Source organism: Stegostoma tigrinum, chromosome 37, assembly GCF_030684315.1.
Source record: "Stegostoma tigrinum isolate sSteTig4 chromosome 37, sSteTig4.hap1, whole genome shotgun sequence".
In the NCBI taxonomy this organism is placed as follows: Eukaryota; Metazoa; Chordata; class Chondrichthyes; order Orectolobiformes; family Stegostomatidae; genus Stegostoma; species Stegostoma tigrinum.
This window is the reverse complement of record NC_081390.1, coordinates 10587482-10609214: the sequence shown is the minus strand read 5'-3', so window position 1 is coordinate 10609214 and position 21733 is coordinate 10587482. Positions and strand designations below refer to the sequence as shown.

General features: G+C 41.6%; 1 protein-coding gene across 2 annotated transcripts in view; it reads left to right on the top strand.

Annotated features, from left to right (window-relative positions):
• The window catches only part of LOC125467424 (transmembrane protein 273-like), a 53770-nt gene extending 42270 nt beyond the window's left edge, over window positions 1-11500 (top strand). For both annotated transcript variants that reach the window (XM_048563230.2, XM_048563231.2), the window contains exons 4-5: window positions 2351-2381; window positions 9734-11500. In XM_048563230.2, the coding sequence (XP_048419187.1) occupies window positions 2351-2381; window positions 9734-9764 (62 nt within the window). In that variant the 3' untranslated portion in view covers window positions 9765-11500. The remainder of the gene's footprint in view (window positions 1-2350; window positions 2382-9733) is intronic.
• The last annotated feature ends 10233 nt before the right edge of the window (window positions 11501-21733 follow it).

Below are 21733 nucleotides of genomic sequence, written 5' to 3'. Positions count from 1 at the left end.
AGGAAGGTCAGAGGGGAGACTAGGTTAAAATTTCCCTTTAAGGGTTCAACGTATGGACCATAATCTAGCAGCAAATACAAAGTAGACAGCACCAAATGTTTGTCATCACTGGCAGTTTTTCCCATTGCTGGAATCTGAGTAATGTTTAGGTAAGGGCTTTAGTGTAGACACAGTCATCACTGGCAGAAATTATTAAACGATTAAAACTTTTTACGAATCTATAGTAAGGCTGATCAGTAGGGCACTAATAAACAATGCTCTCATTGTTTCCATGTCAACTTCTAACTCCGCTTATTTGTATCATTAGTTAACAATGGCTCACTCTAATTCTGGAGGATATGAAATCAATGAATAATATTTATCAACTTTGTTTATTTGTACTTAGAGCCGTTGTTGGATTCAATTAGCTTTATTTTCCTTTCATTACCAATGTGAGAATAAAACACTGTGATTGGAGGTAAAATAGCATTAAAATGTTATCCGGATATCAAGTAGAAAGTTAACAGTGATGGCAATGAATAAATAGCATCCCTTGAGAAAATGCTAGGTGGCTTCTATACTCTTGATTCAGTAACATAACTGCTGTGACACCTCCTCCTCTGCAGTTGCTTAGCCAATGTTGGCTTGAGAATCCCTAATGGTGAGACTGGGTATTCGTGCTCGTGCAAGATTAACAGTAAGAATTGGGCCTTGTTGTGACTATGTTCCAGCTAGAAACTGGGTGTGACTCTCACTACTGTAGAGAATGAACCTTCCCAGTGTTGAAAACAGGTTGGTCGACACCCAAACCAGCACTTGACTTATCCTGAGCAAATGTGTGATCAGGGCCACATACATTGTGCCCGGCTCGCCTTGTAAGAATTGCTGGAGGCTGCCAAAGAAAAGATTTATTTAAAATGTGGCCCTCCCAATGCCAGATTTAAGCTGCAGGCCGCTGCCTGTCACTTTTCCACCCAAAGGACAGCTTCTTCCCCAGTTAGACTCACTTTGCCACTCGTAGCAGATTCTCTTTGGGATCACAACTGGTACCTGCAGCTCACCGGCACACCTCTAATGACGCAACTACTCAAACCAAATTATCATGCACAAAGTAAAGAGTTAATTAAAACTTTACTCAAAGGATAGCTGCTAAGCATGTACATAAGATGCTGTGTGATGTCTGGCCACATGGGGCTAGAGTCCTGGTCTGTAGGATTCATAGAATTATCATAGAATCATAGAATCCCTACAGTGTGAAAACAGGCCATTTGACTCAACAAGCCCACACCACCCATCCAAAGAGCATCCCACCCAGACCCATTCCCCTATCCCTGCATTTCCCACATCTAACCCACCTAATCCAAACACCCCTGAACACTATGGGACAATTTACCAAGGCCAATCCACCTAGCCTGCACATCTTTGGGCTGTGGGAGGAAACCGGAGCACTCAGAGAAAAAGAGGCATTCTCTCTGACCATCACTTTCTGTATCGTATGTTTATTTGAAACCTGTTCATGTTCACTCTCCCAAGTCCTGATTTGAGTTCCCAGTTGTATATAATCCCTAGAATGCAGATAAAGGCCATTCCGTCTATCTGGTTTGTACTGGCCCTCCAAAAAGCATCCCACACAGACCCAGCCCCCAATTATCCCCCACCCTACCCTCATAATCCCACATTTCCCATGGCACCTAGCCTGCACATCTCTGGACATTTTGGGGTAATTTAGCATGGCCAATCCACCCAATCTACCCATCTTTTGACAGTGAGAGGAAACTGGAGCACCCTATACTCTTCCCTATAAACAGACTTGTATTCTTTCAATCTACTGCATCAAATCATTTCATAATCTTAAAGACAGCAAGAAAAAATAAAAAGAAAATGCTTTTAAAAAGTGTCCAACTATTAATATCCAAAAAAATGAGACTCAACACTTTGAAAATAAAATTTTAGTGCTTGTGAGTGAGTCTGGTATATACTGAGTTCTACCACAACAGTGAAAATTTACTTACACAGGAATGTATAAGCTCTGAACCAAAAAAAACCCAAAGAACTAGGGACACTGGCAATTAACAATTTAAACAGAAATTGGTGGAAAAATTCAGCAGATCTGGCAGCATCTGTGGAGAGAAGGGTCACTGGACTCAAAACATTAGCTGTACTTCCTCTCCACAGATGCTGCCAGATCTGCTGAGTTTTTCCAGTAATTTCTGTTTATGTCTAATCCCTGGTTATTTTTTCTGGTTCCTTTAGTGTGTATATTGTGTAAGAGACTTCTTTTTGGCTTATAACTGATTTTAAGATAATTAGCTCAAAATAATGAAGCGCCAGCGACTATCCATTATGGTAAAATATGGCTGTTCTGTTCCAGACACTCCATCCAGACAAAGCCACTCATTAAGGTAAGATCACAACTTACCTCAGAATAATGAAGACTTCCAATTAGTTTTAGCTGATCATTACAAAGTATTCACTAAAATAGTCCTGCTGCAGATCTAGTTTGAATATCATTTCAGCATCAATTTATATTTAATTGCATCTTTAACATAACAAAAATCTCAAGGGGCTTCATAAATGGAAGAAGAAAAATAAATTTGGAACCAAAAGAAAACTATATTTGGAGGGTAACCAAAACACATTAAAGAGATGGTATTTAAGAAAACAAGGGAGCCGGAGAAGTATGGGATATAGAGCAAGGTCTGGATTGTGGGGCCCAAATTTCTGGACACTTGTCCCATTTTGGAGCAGTGGAAGGATGAAAAGGTGCATAAGTGTTTAGATTCAGAGAGACAGAGAGTTTGAGGGGAAGACTTATGGATTAAAGAACTCAGTTTGAGATCAATAGGAAACTAAGATTATAAAGAGTTCAAGACAATGGCCATGGAAGAGGATGAAGTCAGTGATGAGGAAAGGCCATAGAAAGTCATAGAGCTATACAGCACAGAAACAGACCCTTTTGTCAAACTTGTCCATGCCAACCAGGAAATCTAGCCCTATTTGCCAGCATTTGACCCATATCTCTCTAAGCCATTCTTATCCATACCCCCATCCAGATGCCTTTTAAGTGTCATAATTGCACCAGCCTCCACCACTTCTTCTGGCAGCTCATTCCATGCACGCACCACCCTCTGTGTAAAAAAGTTGCAATCAGCTGAGCAGGCTCACTGCTGTGTCAGACAATTGTACGGGATTATTTCTCCATTTTTCACATCCCATGTGGTGACCACTTTGTCTCTCTTCCTCCCTTTTAAGGTACCATTGTTTTGATCCCATTTTTCCCACAAAGATCCAAAACAATATAACAGCTTATGAAGCAGTAATTGCTGCTCCTAGAATGCAAGGAAATCAGCTCCAAAACTAAAAATACCTCAAAAAAGGAGCAGATCCTATGGCCACAACTTTATCCAGTCCTCCATCCATTTAATACCTAGGTCTTCATGGGTAGAAACAATTTTGAGAAGGGAACAAACGCCAGCTTAAAATGGTCACAAGGATAATCCAACCCACATTGATTGGTCAAATTTCATGAAACTGATGAATTAGAATTAGAATTAATTTTATTGTCATGTGCAGCTGAATGAACACAGTGAAAAGTTTGCAATGTCACCACTTACGGTGCTGTGTTAGTTACAAGACACCTGGGTACAAATACTTTAGTATTTGGTGCGAAATTGAAAGAATACTGAATAAAGGTCCAGCATAATAATAACTGTCTGACTAGAAATTAACATTTCCCTGGAGAGAAGGAAAGCAGTCAACCAGGCACTCCCCTGGGGAGTGTGAATAGGTCAGTGCTGATTAATTTAGACCTACAGGAGAATCTTCACATGTTGCAACTGCCTTCATTTACCAAGCTTGAAAACTTCATCTGAAGAAGATACAGAATGTACAAACAGGCTGCTATCGACAAGATAACAAAGTGTGGAGCTGGATGAACACAGCAGGCCAAGCAGCATCTCAGGAGCACAAAAGCTGATGTTTCGGGCATAGACCCTTCAACAGAGAGCTGACCGTGCAGGCTGAAAGGAAGGGAGTGATTTCTCCCCTTCTCACCTGGTTGTAGGCGAAAACATTCCTTCCAATTCCTGTCAATGATGCTCAGTGCGGTCTAATCACTTGTCAAAGTTCTTTGAGCCTAATGCATGATGAAACCACATTTGGATTGCTTTTACCTGCAGGCTGTTGGTTGAGTGCAGGCCTTCAGGAGTGGAGACACAATTCGATCATTCAAAAATGTTGTGAATAAAATGCAAATACAGTAATGGCGCATGACCTCGGTTAAAGTCAAATACCCAGCTAGTGACTGCATTTATCTATTTAAAGAACCACCGTCATGATTATATTGTGATGACAAATCCTGTCATCGGTTTTCTCCGGGTGGGTAAGTTCAGGTTTTATGAGTAAAATGATCCCATTTCACAGGTGATTAGCCGTTAAAGTACAGCTCAACCCGAACAGTGAGGGCTGAAGTTTAGGATAGACGAAGGAAATTACGTAGATCGGGTGTCACAGTCTTCAGTTAATTGGCTGCCATGATCAGGTTAGCATGAAATCTTGTCACTGTGCTGTCCACTCTGCCAGCTCCGACAGCTGTCTACGCATTATCAGTTTTCCCTGCATGGCCTGCCATTTGCTTTGGCTCTTCAAGAATTGCAGTGCAGAAAAAATTGAAGGGTCTTTACACTGTTCACAAGTTTTAGAAAATTGCAAATGGATTTAAATTTAAATAGTGAACATCAGAAATATTTCCTCATCCATGTGATGTTTCTCAAATTCCAGACATTAGCATGGCAGGACAGAGATACTCCAAAGAATGCACCAATGGGCAGCGCTGTCACATTGGAACATTCGTTCAGAGTGGAAGTTGTGCACTAAAGAGGGACCAAGTAAATCAAAATTCTGCAATGATTACAAAATGCTTTCAACATCAGGTGGTGCCTAGGTTTAATATATCCCATCCACTGTGCAACATTCCCTCAGTACCTGCAGTGAAGTAGCAGCTTGGGTTTCTGGCTTTCGACATGGAAGTTGAATTAACTTCTATTTGATCCACTAATTTGGTTCACTAATGTCCTTTAGGGAAGGAAGCTGCTGTCTTACCTGGCTAGGCCTACATGTGACTCCAGACCCATAGCACTGATGTTGACTCTCGACTACCTTCTGGGCAATTAGGGATGGGCAATAAATGCTGCCTGGTCAGTGACACCCTCATCCCATTCATGAATAAAGAAAAAAAAATTCAGAGAATGACAGCTTTGTTACTCAACCAAGACTGATCGTAACCCATCAAAGAATTGCCACAATCAAATAATCGAGCTACAAAAAATTATGATGGACACAACCCACAGAGGTCAAACACAAAAACAAAGTTGCTGGAAAAGCTCAGCAGGTCTGACATCATTTGTGAAGGAACAATCAGAGTTAATGTTTTGGGTCCGGTGGCCCTTCCCAGAACTGGAAGGGTCACTGGATTCGAAACATTAACTCTGTTTTCTCCTCCACAGATGCTGCCAGACCTGCTGAGCTTTTCCAGCAACTTTGTTTTTGTTCCTGATTTACAGCATCTGCAGTTCTTTTGGTTTTATTGAGGTCAAATATTCATTTTGGGTGAATTGCTTTATTTTGTATCCTATCCAGGGGTGTGGGAGAGAGGGTTCTATCACAAAAACCAGTTACACAAGGGATCACGCAATGTCAATTTAAAGAGGCAAGCTTTCAGAGGCTAATTAACATTGCAATACCATGTTTGGCAGAAATGAGAAATAGATGCAGCTTTTACTTAGCAGTGAGAAGAAGTGGGTGTTCCTTCTGGGACCGGAATTAAATGTAATGTTTTCAGTAAAATTGGCATTACTACTAAAATAAATTTTGCCACGAGATTTCCCAGCCTGTTGTGCAAGCTTCTCCCAGCCAGTTACAATCATTGTTTATTTTGTTAGATTTAAATACAAGGCAAATCCAAGTGGTCCAGCGTGGATTGAAACCTTGATGAATTACATTTCAGGTCAGAAAACAATCAGCTGAACAGAGTCTGGGACAAGACAAGTTGCCCACCATATCAGAACTGATTAGAAAATGATCAATCTATGCAAAAATCATTAAAATCCACAAATGTTTTCGAACAGATATCTAAAGTAAGCAAACCCAAAAGCAGCTTGTAGCAAGAATGCAAATGAAAAGACTGTATTTAACACAGGCTATGGGTCACTTAGTCTGACATGGCTGTCAACGTACTCCAGCTGCAATGCTGCTCTCCAGTTATTTTTGGTTTCCAATCCAGAACTCAGACCAGACACTCATTAAATTAGTTACAAGTTTACTTGAGTCGGTCAGACTGCTTTGGAGAAACTGCTTGGTAGAGATATTCGTCGTTTGGCACAGAAATGTTGCTATATGAGGAGACAAACAATAAAAAAAATTTGCTGCTAGGCAGAAGCTTTGATCTGAAAGCGTGTGTTTGAAAAAATGGTCCCGAAGAGAATGTAGATCGTCTGATGTGGAATGGCTTTTAGCGATGATGCTCAAAGCTGTCTATTTGCCAGGCATATTCTCCTGATGCTGAAGTGTCTGTTTTGTAAACGTCTTGAATGATATCTCTTTTGAAAATCTCGCTTGAGGAGGGAGTTTCAGATCCAAAAAACAGTCGGACCAAAGACGGACTATATCCAAAAGTATCAGAAAAGGCTGACGTGCGGATTTAGAAATGCTATTCCCAAAATGGCAACAGAATAGCTAAATAGCTTGGAGAAAGAAAATAAGTGTAATAGGGCAAAGTAAGAAGAAAACATTACCTTTCCACCCTCCCTCCCAAACTGCATAGACTAAAATCCAGCAGCTTGACAGTGGCCAACATAGTAGTGGTGCCAAAGTATGAATATGTTCTCAGTGATCAGTTTACATCATCTAGGTCATCTCCAGGGTATTTAAAACATTAAAGCTAAACTCTGCAATGTTGATTTGTCCTTTCCTATTGGAGAAACATGTTGCAGGGACTAGACAAACGGCAGCTCCGAGCAGCTTGATTGAGAATTGGACGGTGGGGAAGTGGATGGTCTGGGCGGAGGGGGTGACAGTTTCTGAGGAAATAAGCTAAAACAAGAGAGAGAGTCTGGACTGGGCCTCAGTATTAGACCATAGTCAAAAAAAATAGCAAGCTGTGGTCACACTAACTGAAAGAAGCAAAGCAGTGTCAGTGTAACATCGCCCTTCCTTCTCCCTCCCAGACTCATTATTAGATTTTGCCATGAGACTTGAGTTCCCCGTCATTGGAGTGAAATAGGGATCCTGGCTTCACACTTGCTAGTAGAAAGACTTGCACTAACAGAAGTCCATGTCAGCACTGTTGGTGTAGAGCAGGGATTCAGAGGGCACCTCAATATTAACGTGCCCTCGCTTGATGGCACAGAAGTGAAGCCGTAAGCACTCTCTTGGTGTCAAGTCCACAGGAATGGAAGAGAGAGTTCCTCAGTGAGGTCTGGCTCAGCTGGGATTGCGGTTTCTCCTCATGACTATGGTCTAACCATTAAGATCTTAGGCTCCAAGGACTTGCTGCAGGAACCCTGCCTACATCAAGCTGATAGCTGTTGGATGAGAATGGGGTGCACTCTACCTGGAGTACAATGCTAGCTGAGCTGCACTAACATCTGAACTGGAGCCTTGGCCAGTGTAATTTGCAGCCCGCCAATGTAATCCCCATGACACTTCTGGGAACATAATCCCTGCAGCAGGAATGTGTTGTGTGAGCTCTAGCTCCCCAGTCTCCCTCTTTCAAGCCTGTCATTACGGGGCTAGGAAAATCCACTGCTTTCTTCTCACAGAAAGAAATTCAGGAGAGACATCTGAGTGTGTTTAGAACGTGAAGCTAACTAGCACAGGAGGCAGGTGAGACACATAAGCATTAAAGAGGGGTTCAAGATAAGTAAATGAGGGAGAATGGAATAATAGATTATTCAGAGAGAATGGGACAAAGCAGAGTATGACAAGGTTGGAATGAAACAATTAAACTGGTGTAGGATAAATGATTTACTTCTCTGCTGTTCACTCCATGTAATTCTTTGCATTTATTAATGCTGTACCCATTCTAATTGAGGTCATTTAGCAATCCAGTGCTGGGAGAGCACAACCTCTATAGTGTTCTCCTGCACCCTAGTGAGAGAAAGAGATAGTGACAGGAGTTGCTGATACAGTGCACTCAGGCTTCTGATAATAAATCTGAGGTTGGAGCACATTCAATTGTGATCTCAAGGCAGAAACCTCCTGCTGAGAAAACTTCCCTAACGCTGGTTTAATCCAGAGAATGTGTGCTTAACTCACTCAATGTCAGTTTGAGAGTTTGAATTCAATGGAAGAAAATATCTGAATGGTGACAAGGAATTGAAGCATTGTATCTTGCACTCATAGGACACAAGAAACAGACCTTGATAAAGATCGGCACCGATTTTTAAAATGATGAAAAGAGGGTGATGATTAGTTAAATTGTTTTGGCAATGAGATGCATCATGACCAGTTAACTGTCAGTCATAGTTGTCAGACCAGGCAGGCACACTTTGATGGATCAGGGGATGCAGCAAAGTTGAACAGTCTCCATGATCCCTTTTTATTCCAAAGGAATAGTTACAATGTATGCACAAACTCCTTTTTCCTAAAATAAAACAGGGTCCTGTTTACCCATACATGTAGCTTCCAGCATGAGCCTCTTATTAGTTTGGAAAGCACACCACATGTTCCAAAATAAGTGTAAGGGTAACTCTTTGTAGCTGATTCTGTATCCAATGCATGTATTAGAATCAACCTGTGTGATGTAGTTTTGAAACCAATTTGATCTCAATGTGATGCTCAAGTGATCAACCATTGATGCCAATGTGGTAGGGGGCAAAAGACACATGAATAAATAAGTAAAGTGGTTTCATCACAAAGGTAACTGCGGATAACTCAATAAATTACTCCAGATCTTTCCTGTCACTGGTACTGAACATTTTGCAGTTTGCAGCTGTCTCCTCCGAGAACATTAATTTCTGTATGTTGCAAATGGAGTAATTATAACACTGAGTCCCAGTTATACACCCAACAGTTTCTTTCTGCCTGTTTATGATGCTCCTAGGGATGTTCTACTTGTTAAAGGCACTATTTAAATGCATGCTCATCTGCAAGATGATATAAATGCATTAGCAATGCCTTTGAAATAATTAATTTAGAAATATAGTGGTGAAAACAAAGCAATAGGCCTGTTAATCAATGATTAGGAAAAGCTCAGTCTAGGGAGTTCAATTGATCTGCACTTAACAACAGAACTGTTGCAGGGAGAATATCCTTTGCATAGATATACAAGTGAAAAATATTCATTTCTGGGTTTGTGCTGGGAGCTCTGATTCAAAACTACGTAAGTTAATTCTAAATAATTACTATCCTCAGAGTTTAAAGCAGTAGCTGATTTAAATTTTAGGGAAAGGAGGCACATCCTCCTCCAACTGAAATCTGGATCTTCCATACACGAGGCAGGTATGGTCACAGAGCAATCAAGAAGTTAACCAGGATCCCCTTGTTCTTATGTCTCTGCCTCACTCAACATAAAATTCAAAAGATACATAGGGGGTCTCAAATCCTTCTGTACATACAACACTGCAAAGTGAACTTCTTAAACTGTTGGCCGATAGCCTTCTTTCTGCTTAAAGCTAAAGATCATCAAAAACATTAAAAAATTGTAAATTTTGCAGTCTTGTTATTGTTTTGACACATTTAACATTTCATATTACAGAGAAGAGCGAAACAGAATTGTCCAGAACTAAAAGGCGTGGGAGCTGTGAACGGGCCATCAACTCACAACTCCACTTTCTTGAAAGAAGGAAAATAAATAATGACATCAAGAATTGGATCCATTTGGATTCATTCTCAAGAATTAGGTGGATTTGCAAAGAATGTATAACCCAAGAAACAAGCCTTTGATATTTATGTCCTAATCAAGGCCCTTTCCATTCATATTCATCTATCTCTCTCAATATAACTCTGTACTTACTGCTCCCACATCTGCTTGTTTGGCATTCACTTAAGTACAATTTATCTCAATGTTTACAGGTTCCACATTCTCATTACTTTCTGTTAAGGAAGTTTCTTCTGAATTCTCCATTAGATATCTTAATCACTATAATGTATTGATGGCCTCTAAATTTGATGAAGCAATGTTATATTCCTGGTGTATATATTCAAATACAGTTAATCCAAAAACACTCTCAGGCCACATTATAATATTGCCTCTTATACAATCAGTCATTCTCACCACCCAGAACAACAGCATGCCCAATCTGGTACACCTGAGACTGTTTATTGTTGTGTAGGAAGGCTTGTGTGTGTATGTTATTTTCCTGTTGGTGAACATTCCTGCATATTATGATGTGGGATCAGGAATTTGCAAAACTCCTAATCTGATCTCAAATTATTTTAATAAAATGGGATGTGAGAAAACAGAAATTGCTAGATAATATCATCAGGTCTGGCAGCATCCTTGGAGGAGAAACTATTTTCAAATTATTTTCCTTGACCGGTCATTCTGTCTGATGGCTTCTCCTCAGTGTTGTGCTGTCATGACCATCCTGCTAGAATGGATTGCTCTTTGGTCACCAGACTGTAAACTAAAAACTGCTTGCCAATGCTGCATTGGAGGCAATCATGTGGAGTGTATTTCCAAACAATTTGTATATCAAAAATGTCATCATATCTGTAGTGGTTAAATGAACAATAAGCCATGAGAAGCTCTAACTGTTTTTCCAACTGGCTTGTTTCTGTGCTATAATTGTTCTGTAACTCTTTTACTGCCTGTTCTGTAAACCTCGTTTTGTCAGTAGAAATAGGAATCCAAAATGTGTCGGTAGAAATCCTGACTGTGTGGTGCTAATATTTAGCAGTTTATTTTCAAAGATTGTATTCATGTAGCCTCTTTGTTGGTTAAGACGGCACTTCTCACGTCCTGTACATACATTATATAATGTAAATAGTTAAACTCAGAACAAGTGGTTTCTTTTTTCCATTGGTGATCTTTAATCTTGAAGTGATATCACATGATCCTGAATCATCTCTACTTTGTATTTATAAATGTAGTATCAACTTGTTGTAGAACAATAGCATGCAAATTTTTATAAGCTTCAGAGCTACTGAAGTGTGAACAGTGGGATGTAAAGAGTGGTTTAACAATCAAGCCATCACTTAATTAGTTATTCCTTGTATCCCACGACGGCCAATCAGTAATCCTGGACATGTTCCACATGCTATAGTTTCTGATCCACCATCTCTTTCATACAATCCAACATGTTTTCATTCTCCCACCTCTCCCTGGGGAATTGTTGCATCATTAATCATAAGTCTACTTACAGAAATAAACTTTATCTAAGGTCAGCAACCTTCGGGTCTGTTTCTTCTACAGCTTAAAATGAGGGGTTGTTGGTGCAACAATATTAATTTTCAGCAATTGTTATGAAATAGCATTCAGATAAATACAAGGAGAAATTTATATTTCATGTGTAAATTAATAAAGCACAAGGATTTATTTTTACTTTGAATGTAAAAATTATGTTGAAACATGCATTCCTGACTACTTACAACCTATTAAAGAATCATTAATTAAGGGGTGACAATGTTCAAAATCAAAAGAGGGGGATTTTGGTGCAGTGGTGGCAACCCAAGTACTGGTCTCACGTTGAAATCCCACACTAGGATTTGTCGATCAAAGAACAAAGAACAAAGAAAGTTACAACACAGGATCAAGCCCTTCGGCCCTCCAAGCCTGCGCTGATCCAGATCCTTTAACTAAACCTGTCGCTTATTTTCCAAGAATCTGTATCTCTCTGCTTCCTGCCTGTTCATGTATCTGTCTAGATACATCTTAAATGATGCCATCTCTTCTGCTGGCAACGCGTTCCAGGCACCCACCACCCTCTGCGTAACAAACTTTCCACACATATCTCCATTAAACTTTTCCCCACTCACCTTAAAATTGTGACCCCTAGTAATTGAGTCCCCCACTCTGTGAAAAAGCTTCTTGTTATCCACCCTGTCTACACCTCTCATGATTTTGTAGACCTCAATCAGGTCCCCCCTCAATCTCCGTCTTTCTAATGTAAATAATCCTAATCTACTCAACCTCTCTTCATAGCTAGCACCCTTCATACCAGGCAACATCCTGGTGAACCTCCTCTGCATCATCTCCAAAGCATCCACATCCTTTTGGTAGCATGGTGACCAGAACTGTACACAGTATTCCAAATGTGGTTGAACCAAAATCCTATACAACTGAAACATGGCCTCCCAACTCTTGTATTCAATATCCCATCCAATGAATGAAAGCATGTCATATGCCTTCTTCACCACTCTATCAACCTGTGTAGCCACCTTCATGGGATAGTGGACAGGAGGACCCAGATCTCTCTGTGCATCAATTTTCCCCAGGGCTTTTCCACTTACCGTACAGTTTGCTCTTGAATTGGATCTTCCAAAATGCATCACTTGCATTTGCCTGGATTGAACTCCATCTGCCATTTCTCCGCCCAGCTCTACAATCTATCTATATTCTACTGCACTCTCGGACAGTCCCCTTCACTATCTGCTACTCCACAAATCTTAGTGTCATCTGCAAACTTGTTAATCAGACTATTTATAACTTCCTCCAGATCATTTATGTATATCACAAACAACAGTGGCACTGTTAGGTTCATTTTCAGAGACCCTCATGGGCTTGATGCAATAACAAGACACTGACCTATTAATAAAAACACAAATCCTTTATTGCAAGCCATGGAGGATCACTGTACTCAACCCAGCACAGAATGCAGAGCCTTGTAAGCGATTCTCCCCGAGCAGCAGACAGTCCCTGCTTTTTATATCTTATCGAGTGCATAATACATAAAACAATTTTACATCTCACAATGGCAAGATACATGAAACAATTACTACAACAAAAACATAAAGAGAGCAGGTTACAGTATTGATCGTTCGCAAAGTGACTGTTAACGGCAGGAGGCGATTTCAAGTTGTCGAAGTGACAGAGTGTAATTTCAAGCCGCCAAAGTGTCTGGTTTGAACAAAAGTCAGTGCCCTGGCCCCTTTAGCAGAAACAGAAGTTACATTTTTACAAACGCTTCCCACCTAATCTTATTTGAGTCAGTTTCCACATACCCCTGTGCAGGAAGATAAAGATTTACAAAGCTTGTACCTAATTCTAGTTGGGAAGGAAGTTTTAAGGCAGTGTCTACATACCTCTGTGAAAGCAGATAAACAGCATTAAATTATAGAGAATATAGAAATCAATGGGATGTAATCCCAATAACATCGCATTCCCTCCTGTTATCATTTCATGATAACCTATATGGGGGCCGAGAAGGGAGCTGCTAGTCTGTCAAACACAAGTCTGCAGCAAGAGTTCAAGCATACCATAAATATACAGCAGACAGCTATGGTAGCTATTTGAATAACTAACTCTTGTTGCAGGTATAAGCCCCAAGAACCACCCATAAGCCATCCCAACCAACACCTCCCACCCTGGTCTGGGTCCCTCTCTGTACTATTCCAACTGCCCCTGTATGGCTTGTATAGCCTGGGTAATAGTATAGGACTCATCGGTAACATGGGTAATGCACTTGTCCTCCATAATAGTACATACTCCTCCTTGCTGGGCCAGTTGATAGTCTCCTGCATACCAGGTTTGCTGAGCATAGAGCTGAAGTTCGGCTAATTCTTGGCTGACTGCCTCCAATGCCTTCATTAATGCTGTTTCCCAGAGTGGTGAGTCTACACAGAACATAATTTCGGTTTTTTCGCGGCCACCATCCATGAGGAGACTCCCAAAGTGACAGTTCCCAGGAAGCTGTATCCCAAGGGAGAGCCCAAGGTGACCGGATCCTGCCACTCAGCGTAAAACTCCTTGTTTGTGGACTGTGTGACAATTCGCCATTGAGTCCGAGCTCGTTGAGGACAAGGGACCGTGAGAGGCCCAAAGGTCCCAACAGCAAACAGCCCCAGCAACGTTGGAGTGGCAGTCGTGAATGTCCCATTAAGAAGGAAAACGAATCCCTTCTTAGCCTGGTAGCAGGTAACAGACTCATGTATTCCTTGATTGCTATTCCAGAAGGACTGATCCTTATATGGAAGGAAATCCATTTCTACATGGGTGTCATTACAATCCCCAAAAGTCTACTGTATGCGCAGGGTCACAGTTATTGGCTTTGATTCTAAACAGGGGCAGTTCAACGGCCCTCCCTTAGTTGTGCAAGTTCTTTTTACACATCGATGGGGCCAGGAAACATTATGGGGGTGATTAATGACTAGAGCATGCACACAACAAATCCCAGTTCCGTTAAAGCAAAACGGATAGCTGTTAGGATTTGTACAGTTAGCCCCTTCCTTCCTTTGCTTAGATTTAGTGCCTACACAATCTGAGGGGCCATTAACTACCAATTCCACAAACTTACCCTGCACACCTCTCGTCCAAGTTCCCCTCTCCCCTCAACAAGGCTTACCTGAATACTCTACTTCATAGAACTGGCTAGGGCTCCAGCCTGGTGTTGCCACAAATAATGTCTCTACAGAGCGTGCTAGCAGGTAACGAGCTGTCCGATTCCCATGCAGCTGGATGTGTGTTCTATAAAACAGATATTCCTGCTGGCCATGCATGGACAGAATAATACACAGTCCAATGGTGAATTGCACGCTGATGAGGAAGTCCATCGTTTGAAGTCACTTAGGTGGATCCAGCGATTCTGCTCTTTAACTTTAAGAGCTGTCGGAGTTTGAAGACGCACTTGAAATGGTCCTTTCCACTTTGGTCCAAGCTTGGGATGATCCCAGTCTTGGACAAGTAGGAAATCTCCGATCTGTGACCACGGAGAGCAATTCTGGTCCTTAAGGTCTTGGCCTGGTGTCTGCAGAGGTGGCCCAAAGGCACACTTTACCTGTGAATGGAAAAACTTTAGAGATTATGTTAGCTGCCTGAAATAGCTTTGCATTTCTTCTCCCATCACACTGAGATCAATTTGGGTGGGTGGGCTGGTATTGGCATCCCAGGGTGTTCTGCTGGGTTGGCCATAGAGTACTTCTGCTGCCAAGAGTCCAGTAGTAGAGTGGGGTGTTATCTGCATGCGGTACAAAGCTAGGGACAAAACCTTTAACCAGTTAAGGCTGGTCTCTAAAGTCAACTTAGTCAATTTCGTTTTGAGTGTTCCATTAGCTTTTTCTACTACCCCTGCTGCCCAGGGGTGGTAGGCACAGTGGAACTGCTGTTGGATGCATAACACATCACACAGTTCCTTACTAATCTTTCTGACAAAGTGAGGGCCATTGTCTGAACTAATTTGTTGAGGCACTCCAAACCTCGGTATTATTTCCGTTAATAATAATTTTACTACTGTTGAGGCTTTGTTATTTGTCATTGGAAAGGCTTCTATCCACCTACCAAAAGCATCTACAATGACAAGACAATGTTTATAACAGTTTACGCGCGGTAATTCAATAAAATCCAGCTGAATGCATTCGAACAGCCCACCTAGCAAGGGTGTTTTCCTGGTGAGCATCTCACCCCCGACCAACACTGTTTTGCTGGCATGCGAGACATGACGCTGTATGAGTCTGGGCTGCCTCAGCCAGCCTGGGGTGCCACCAAGTACGGAGCATAATACCACCCATTCCCTCCTTGCCAAGGTGGGTGTCAGAATGCAGACAGTCAACAAGCATTGGTAACAAAGCATCAGGTACACACACCTGACCGATTGGGGTAACCCAAAGGCCTGAGAATGCAGAATGCGAACATCCATGCGCCTTCCAAATATCTTTTTCAGAAGCAGGGCGACCCCTCTAAGTGCTGAACGGTGACTATATCTGGCATGCCCATCTTGTCCGAAGGAGGCGTATGATTTACCACCTGATCGGCAGCAGCATGTTTGGCAGCCTGATCAGCCCGAGCGTTGCCCCGAGTAACTACAGAATCATTGGAGGCATGGGCAGCGCATTTGATAATAGCCAAATGTTTTGGGGGGAGGGTTGCCTGGAGAAGGTTTTTAACACACAGGGAATTCTGGATGGGTGTACCTGAGGATGTTTTTTCAGGCTTCCCTGTGAGTTTTAAAAGAATCCTGCCAATCCCTCCTTTTGTCCACAAAGCAAGTACAAGCCGTGGAGGATTACTGTACTCAATCCGGCACAGAGTGCAGAGTCTCGTAAGCAATCCTTCCCAAACAGCGGACAGTCCCTGCTTTTTATACCTTATTGAGTGCATAATCCATAAAACAATCTTACATCTCACAATGGCATGTTACATGAAACAATCACTACATTGGACAATGACATGATACACAGACAATTACTACTTCGAAAACATTAAAAAAAAGGATACAGTATTGATCGTTCGCGAAGCGACTGCTAATGACAGGAGGTGATTTCAAGTTGTCGAAGTGACAGAGTGTAATTTCAAGTCGCCGAAGTGTCTGGTTTGAACAAAAGTCAGTGCCCTGGCCCCTTTAGCAGAAACAGAAGTTACATTCTTTACAGAATCTCAGAAGTCTTACACCTTTACAAACGCTGCCCACCTAATCTTATCTGAGACAGTTTCCACATACTCCTGTGCAGGAAGATAAAGATTTACAAAGTTTGTACCTAATTCTAGTCAGGCATTAAGTTTTAAGGCAGTTTCTGCATACCTCTTTGCAAGCAGATAAACAGGATTAAATTATAGAGAATATAGAAATCAATTGGATGTTATCCCAATAACATCTCAGTCCCAACACGGATCCCTGAGGAACACCACTGGTTACAGTTCTCCATTTTGAGAAACTCCCTTCCACTGCAACTCTCTGTCTCCTGTTGTCTAGCCAGTTCTCTATCCATCTGGCTAATACACCCTGAACCCCATGCAACTTCACTTTCTCCATCAGCTTACCATGGGGAAACTTAGCAAACACCTTACTGAAGCCCATGTATGTCATATCCATAGCTTTTCCTTCATCTATCAACTTTGTCACTTCTTGCTATCCAATGTGTATTTGTAACATGGCAAATAGGTTGTTTTTCAGCCTATAAATCCTTCCAATACATCTGATAGTAGAAAGCTGTTTTAGTACGGTGGTAGTCACCCTACCTCTTAGCCTGGTAAGCCTGGGTTGAAACCCCACCTGCTCCAGACACACGTTGTAATGCTTTTGAACAGGTTGATTCAAAAATATGTGCCAGTAGGCATGAAGTTTCGGAGTGTTTACTCGTCAGCCACCCTGCAGAAAGCAATGGCAGAACCTTTCCCATAAGCATAGACCAATCTATCGTGCAACTCTCAGAAATGAGGGCAGGAGAAAAGATGGAGAGGCAGATGCTCCAATTTATTGATGTGTCCATCGTGGCTTAAATGGGTAGTGTGTTCACATCTAAATCAGTAGTTTATGGATTCAAGTCCCACTCCAGAAAGCATAAAACTCAGCACCTTCTACAGGGTAGTACTGGGACTCTTGCTCCAAGTCTTGTTATTAATTGACTCAGTATAATGCTTCACTGTGACCAAGAGTCCCTCATAACTGGATTTTAAAATCAGCCATGATGTAAATAGAGTGATGTTGAAATATCAAAAGCAGTAGTACCTAGAACTAGCTGAAGTCACTCCAAGTGTAAATGTAATTGTTCTCCGTCTGTCCCTCATCTCTTTGAAGTTGCACATGGAAACGTTCAGTGGACCTGTGTGTTTGCTTGCACAAAGAAGCTTCGTGGTATCAGTGTGGAGATGAGATCCCGTCTTTAACCCAATCTTCAGCCTGTCAAGAACAACATGGGCACACTGCTCAATGCTCTCATCCAATTGTATTCTTGTGATGTTCATCCAAATTGTTTAATTTGATTGATCAATCGATCAAATTATTTGGTGAGCCAGTATACAGTTTCATTTCTGGATGGCTAGGAATGGACAATGAACATGTCCTTGCCAAAGTCACCCATATTCTATAAAGAATTAAAACAAAATGTCAGAAAGTCAATCTCCAACATTTTCTGAAGTGCATTGTTTTCCATGAGGTACTTAAATACTCACAAACTACAGAAAATTTATTCTTGAAAGTATTTCTGTGTCTTTCTAAGCATCTCTTAAATTCTGGACATATGCATACATATTATACATAATATTCTCAAGTGAGAAGACAGTTCTACTAATGGACTGATTTTAACAATTCAAAACTTAGTTACTTGTACAATGTCAAAATCCAACCGCATCCTATACTGGTTGAACTGAGAATTGACACATTGTAAAATTGAGCTTCCATCACATTTATTACTGGTGACACCATAAATTTGTTCTTGTGATACTCAATCCATGAGTGATGTTGTCTCCAAAAGATTCTATATATAAAAGCCCCAATTTCGATCTTCTGCATTGCTAGATGTTGTAGTATGATTACAATGCTCATCTTAATCATATGGGGAGGTATGAATCTTTTTGTTGGTCAAGCTTTATTTCAATTCAACAGCTGTGCTTCCAGCCCACTTTCAGTGCTGTTTGGTAGATCTCATGCAATGTCCAGATTATAGGTCTAACACAAGCCATAGTAAATGACTGGTCTGATCCAGGAAATGGACATGATGCAAAATGATAAGAATTGTAACTGTTGAATGAGCAACATGTGAATTTATCATCTTGAATGATAAAAACTAACACATTCATTAATTAAGATATTTCCTAACTAATTTGTTCAGCAACATTATCACCTAGTTCTGAAGCAGGCTGGACTTGAACACAGGTCCACTGGCTCAGAGGTAGGGACACTTTCAATGCACCACCACAGCACTTATAAATTTCTAATTCTGGCTAACTGAAAGCTCCCTTTAAATGATCATTTTCATACCAAACCAATTGAACTCTGTCACCCACGTACTCCCTGATGTCCACTCCCTGATCATTTTCCCACTGATAACCCTGATATACATTGATTGATGAGCTTTCCTCCCAAAGTTGGTGGGGATGCCAATCACAAGTCAGAGTGGGGACATCTCAGCTGCAAAGCAATCTGTAAAACTGAATAATTCAGTGTTGCTTTGATGCTACTCTATTCATGACCAGAGAGCAGCCAACAGATAGTTAACCTTCCAGGCTGTATGTAATATTAGTATACCATGTCACTTGTCAATGAAATGGAGAGAAATAGTGAGTAATACAAAGAAAGTGTGGCTATGCATGTTTCTTACATAGATATATAGAACATTACAGCACAGTACAGGCACTTCAGCCCTCGATGTTGTGCCAACCAGTCATACCGATCTGAAGCCCATCTAACCTACACTATTCCATGTACGTCCATATGCTCATCCAATGACGACTTAAATGTACCTAAAGTTGGCAAATCTACAACTATTGCAGGTGAAGCGTTCCATTCCCTTACTACTCTTTGAGTAAAGAAACTACCTCTGATATCTGTCCTATATCTTTCACCCCTCAATTTAAAGCTATGCCCCCTCGTGCTCTCCGTCACCATCCTAGGAAAAAAGCTCTCCCTATCCACCCTATCTAACCCTCTGATTATTTAATATGTCTCAATTAAGTCGCCTCTCAACCTTCTTCTCTCTAATGAAAACAGCCTCAAGTCCCTCAGCCTTTCCTTGTAAGACCTTCCCTCCATACCAGGCAACATCCTAGTAAATCTCCTCTGCACCCTTTCCAAAGCTTCCCCATCTTTCTTATAATGCGGTGACCAGAACTGTACGCAATACTCCAAGTGCGGCCACACCAGAGTTTTGTACAGCTGCAGCATAACCTCTTGGTTCCGGAACTCGATCCCTCCATTAATAAAAGCTAAAACACTGTATGCCTTCTTAACAGCCCTGTCAACCTGGGTGGCAACTTTCAAGGATCTGTGTACATGGACACCCAGATCTCTCTGCTCATCTACACTACTAAGAATCCTACCATTAGCCCAGTACTTTGCCTTCTGGTTACCCCTACCAAAGTGCATTACCTCACACTTGTCTGCATTAAACTCCATTTGCCACCTCTCAGCCCAGCTCTGCAGCTTATCTATGTCTCTCTGCAACCTACAGCATCCTTCGTCACTATCCACAACTCCACCGACCTTAGTGTCGTCTGCAAATTTACTAACCCATCCTTCTACGCCCTCATCCAGGTCATTTATAAAAATGACAAACAGCAGTGGACCCAACACCGACCCTTGCGGTACACCACTAGTAACTGGTCTCCAGGGTGAACATTTCCCATCAACCACCACCCTCTGCCTTCTTTCAAAAAGCCAATTTCTGATCCAAACTGCTATATCTCCCACAATTCCATTCCTCCGCATTTTGTACAATAGCCTATTGTGGGGAACCTAATCGAATGCCTTGCTGAAATCCATATACACTACATCAACTGGTTTACTCTCATCTACTTGTTTGGTCACCTTCTCAAAGAACTCAATAAGGTTTGTGAGGCACAACCTACCCTTTACAAAACCATGCTGACTAACCCTAATCAATTTATTCTTTTCTAGATTATTATAAATCCTATCCCTTATAACCTTTTCCAACACTTTACCAACAACTGAGGTAAGGCTCACTGGTCTATAATTACCAGGGTTGTCTCTACTCCCCTTCTTGAACGGGGAACCACATTTGCTATATTCCAGTTGTCTGGCACTATTCCTGTAGACAATGACGAGTTTAAGATCAATGCCAAAGGCTCGACAATCTCCTCCCTGGCTTCCCAGAGGATCCTAGGATAAATCCCATCTGGCCCAGGGGACTTATCTGTCTTCACCCTCTGTAGGATTTCTAATACCTCTTCCTTGTGAAAGTCAATCCCACCTAGTCTCGTAGCCTGAATCTCAGTATTCTCCTTGACAACATTGTCGTTTTCTAGAGTGAATACTGTTGAAAAATATTCATTTAGCGCTTCCCCTATCTCATCTGACTCCACACACAACTTACCACTACTGTCCTTGATTGGCCCTAATCTTACTTTTGACATTCTTTTATTCCTTAAATACCTATAGAAAGCCTTAGGGTTTACCCTGATCCTATCCGCCGACAACTTCTCATGTCTCCTCCTGGCTCTTCTGAGCTCTCTCTTTAGGTCCTTCCTGGCTACCTCGTCGCCCTCAAGCGCCCTAACAGCCTTCACATCTCATCCTAGCATAAGCCTTCTTCTTCCTCTTGACCAGAGATTCCACCTCCTTTGTAAACCACGGCTCCCGCACTCTACAGCTTCCTCCCTGCCTGACAGGTACATACTTATCTCGGACACACAGGAGCTTTTCCTTGAATAAGGTCCACATTTCTAATGTTCCCATCCCCTGCAGTTTCCTTCCCCATCCTATGCTCCCTAAATCTTGCCTAATCTCATCGTAATTGCCTTTCCCCTAGCTATAACTCTTGCCCAGTGGTATACACCTATCCCTTTCCATCACTAAATTAAACATAACAGAATTGTGATCGCTATCACCAAAGTGCTCACCTACTTCCAAATCTAACACCTGGCTGGGCTCATTACCCAGTACCAAATCTAATGTGGCTTCGCCCCTTGTTGGCCTATCTACATACTGTGTCAGGAAGCCCTCCTGCATACACCGGACAAAAACTGACCCATCTATAGTACTCGAACTATAGCGTTCCCAGTCAATATTTGGAAAGTTGAAGTCCCCCATGACAACTACCCTGTCTCTTTCACTCCTATCGAGAATCATCTTTGCTATCCTTTCCTCTACATCTCTGGAACTATTCGAAGGCCTATAGAAAACTCTTAACAGGGTGACCTCTCCTT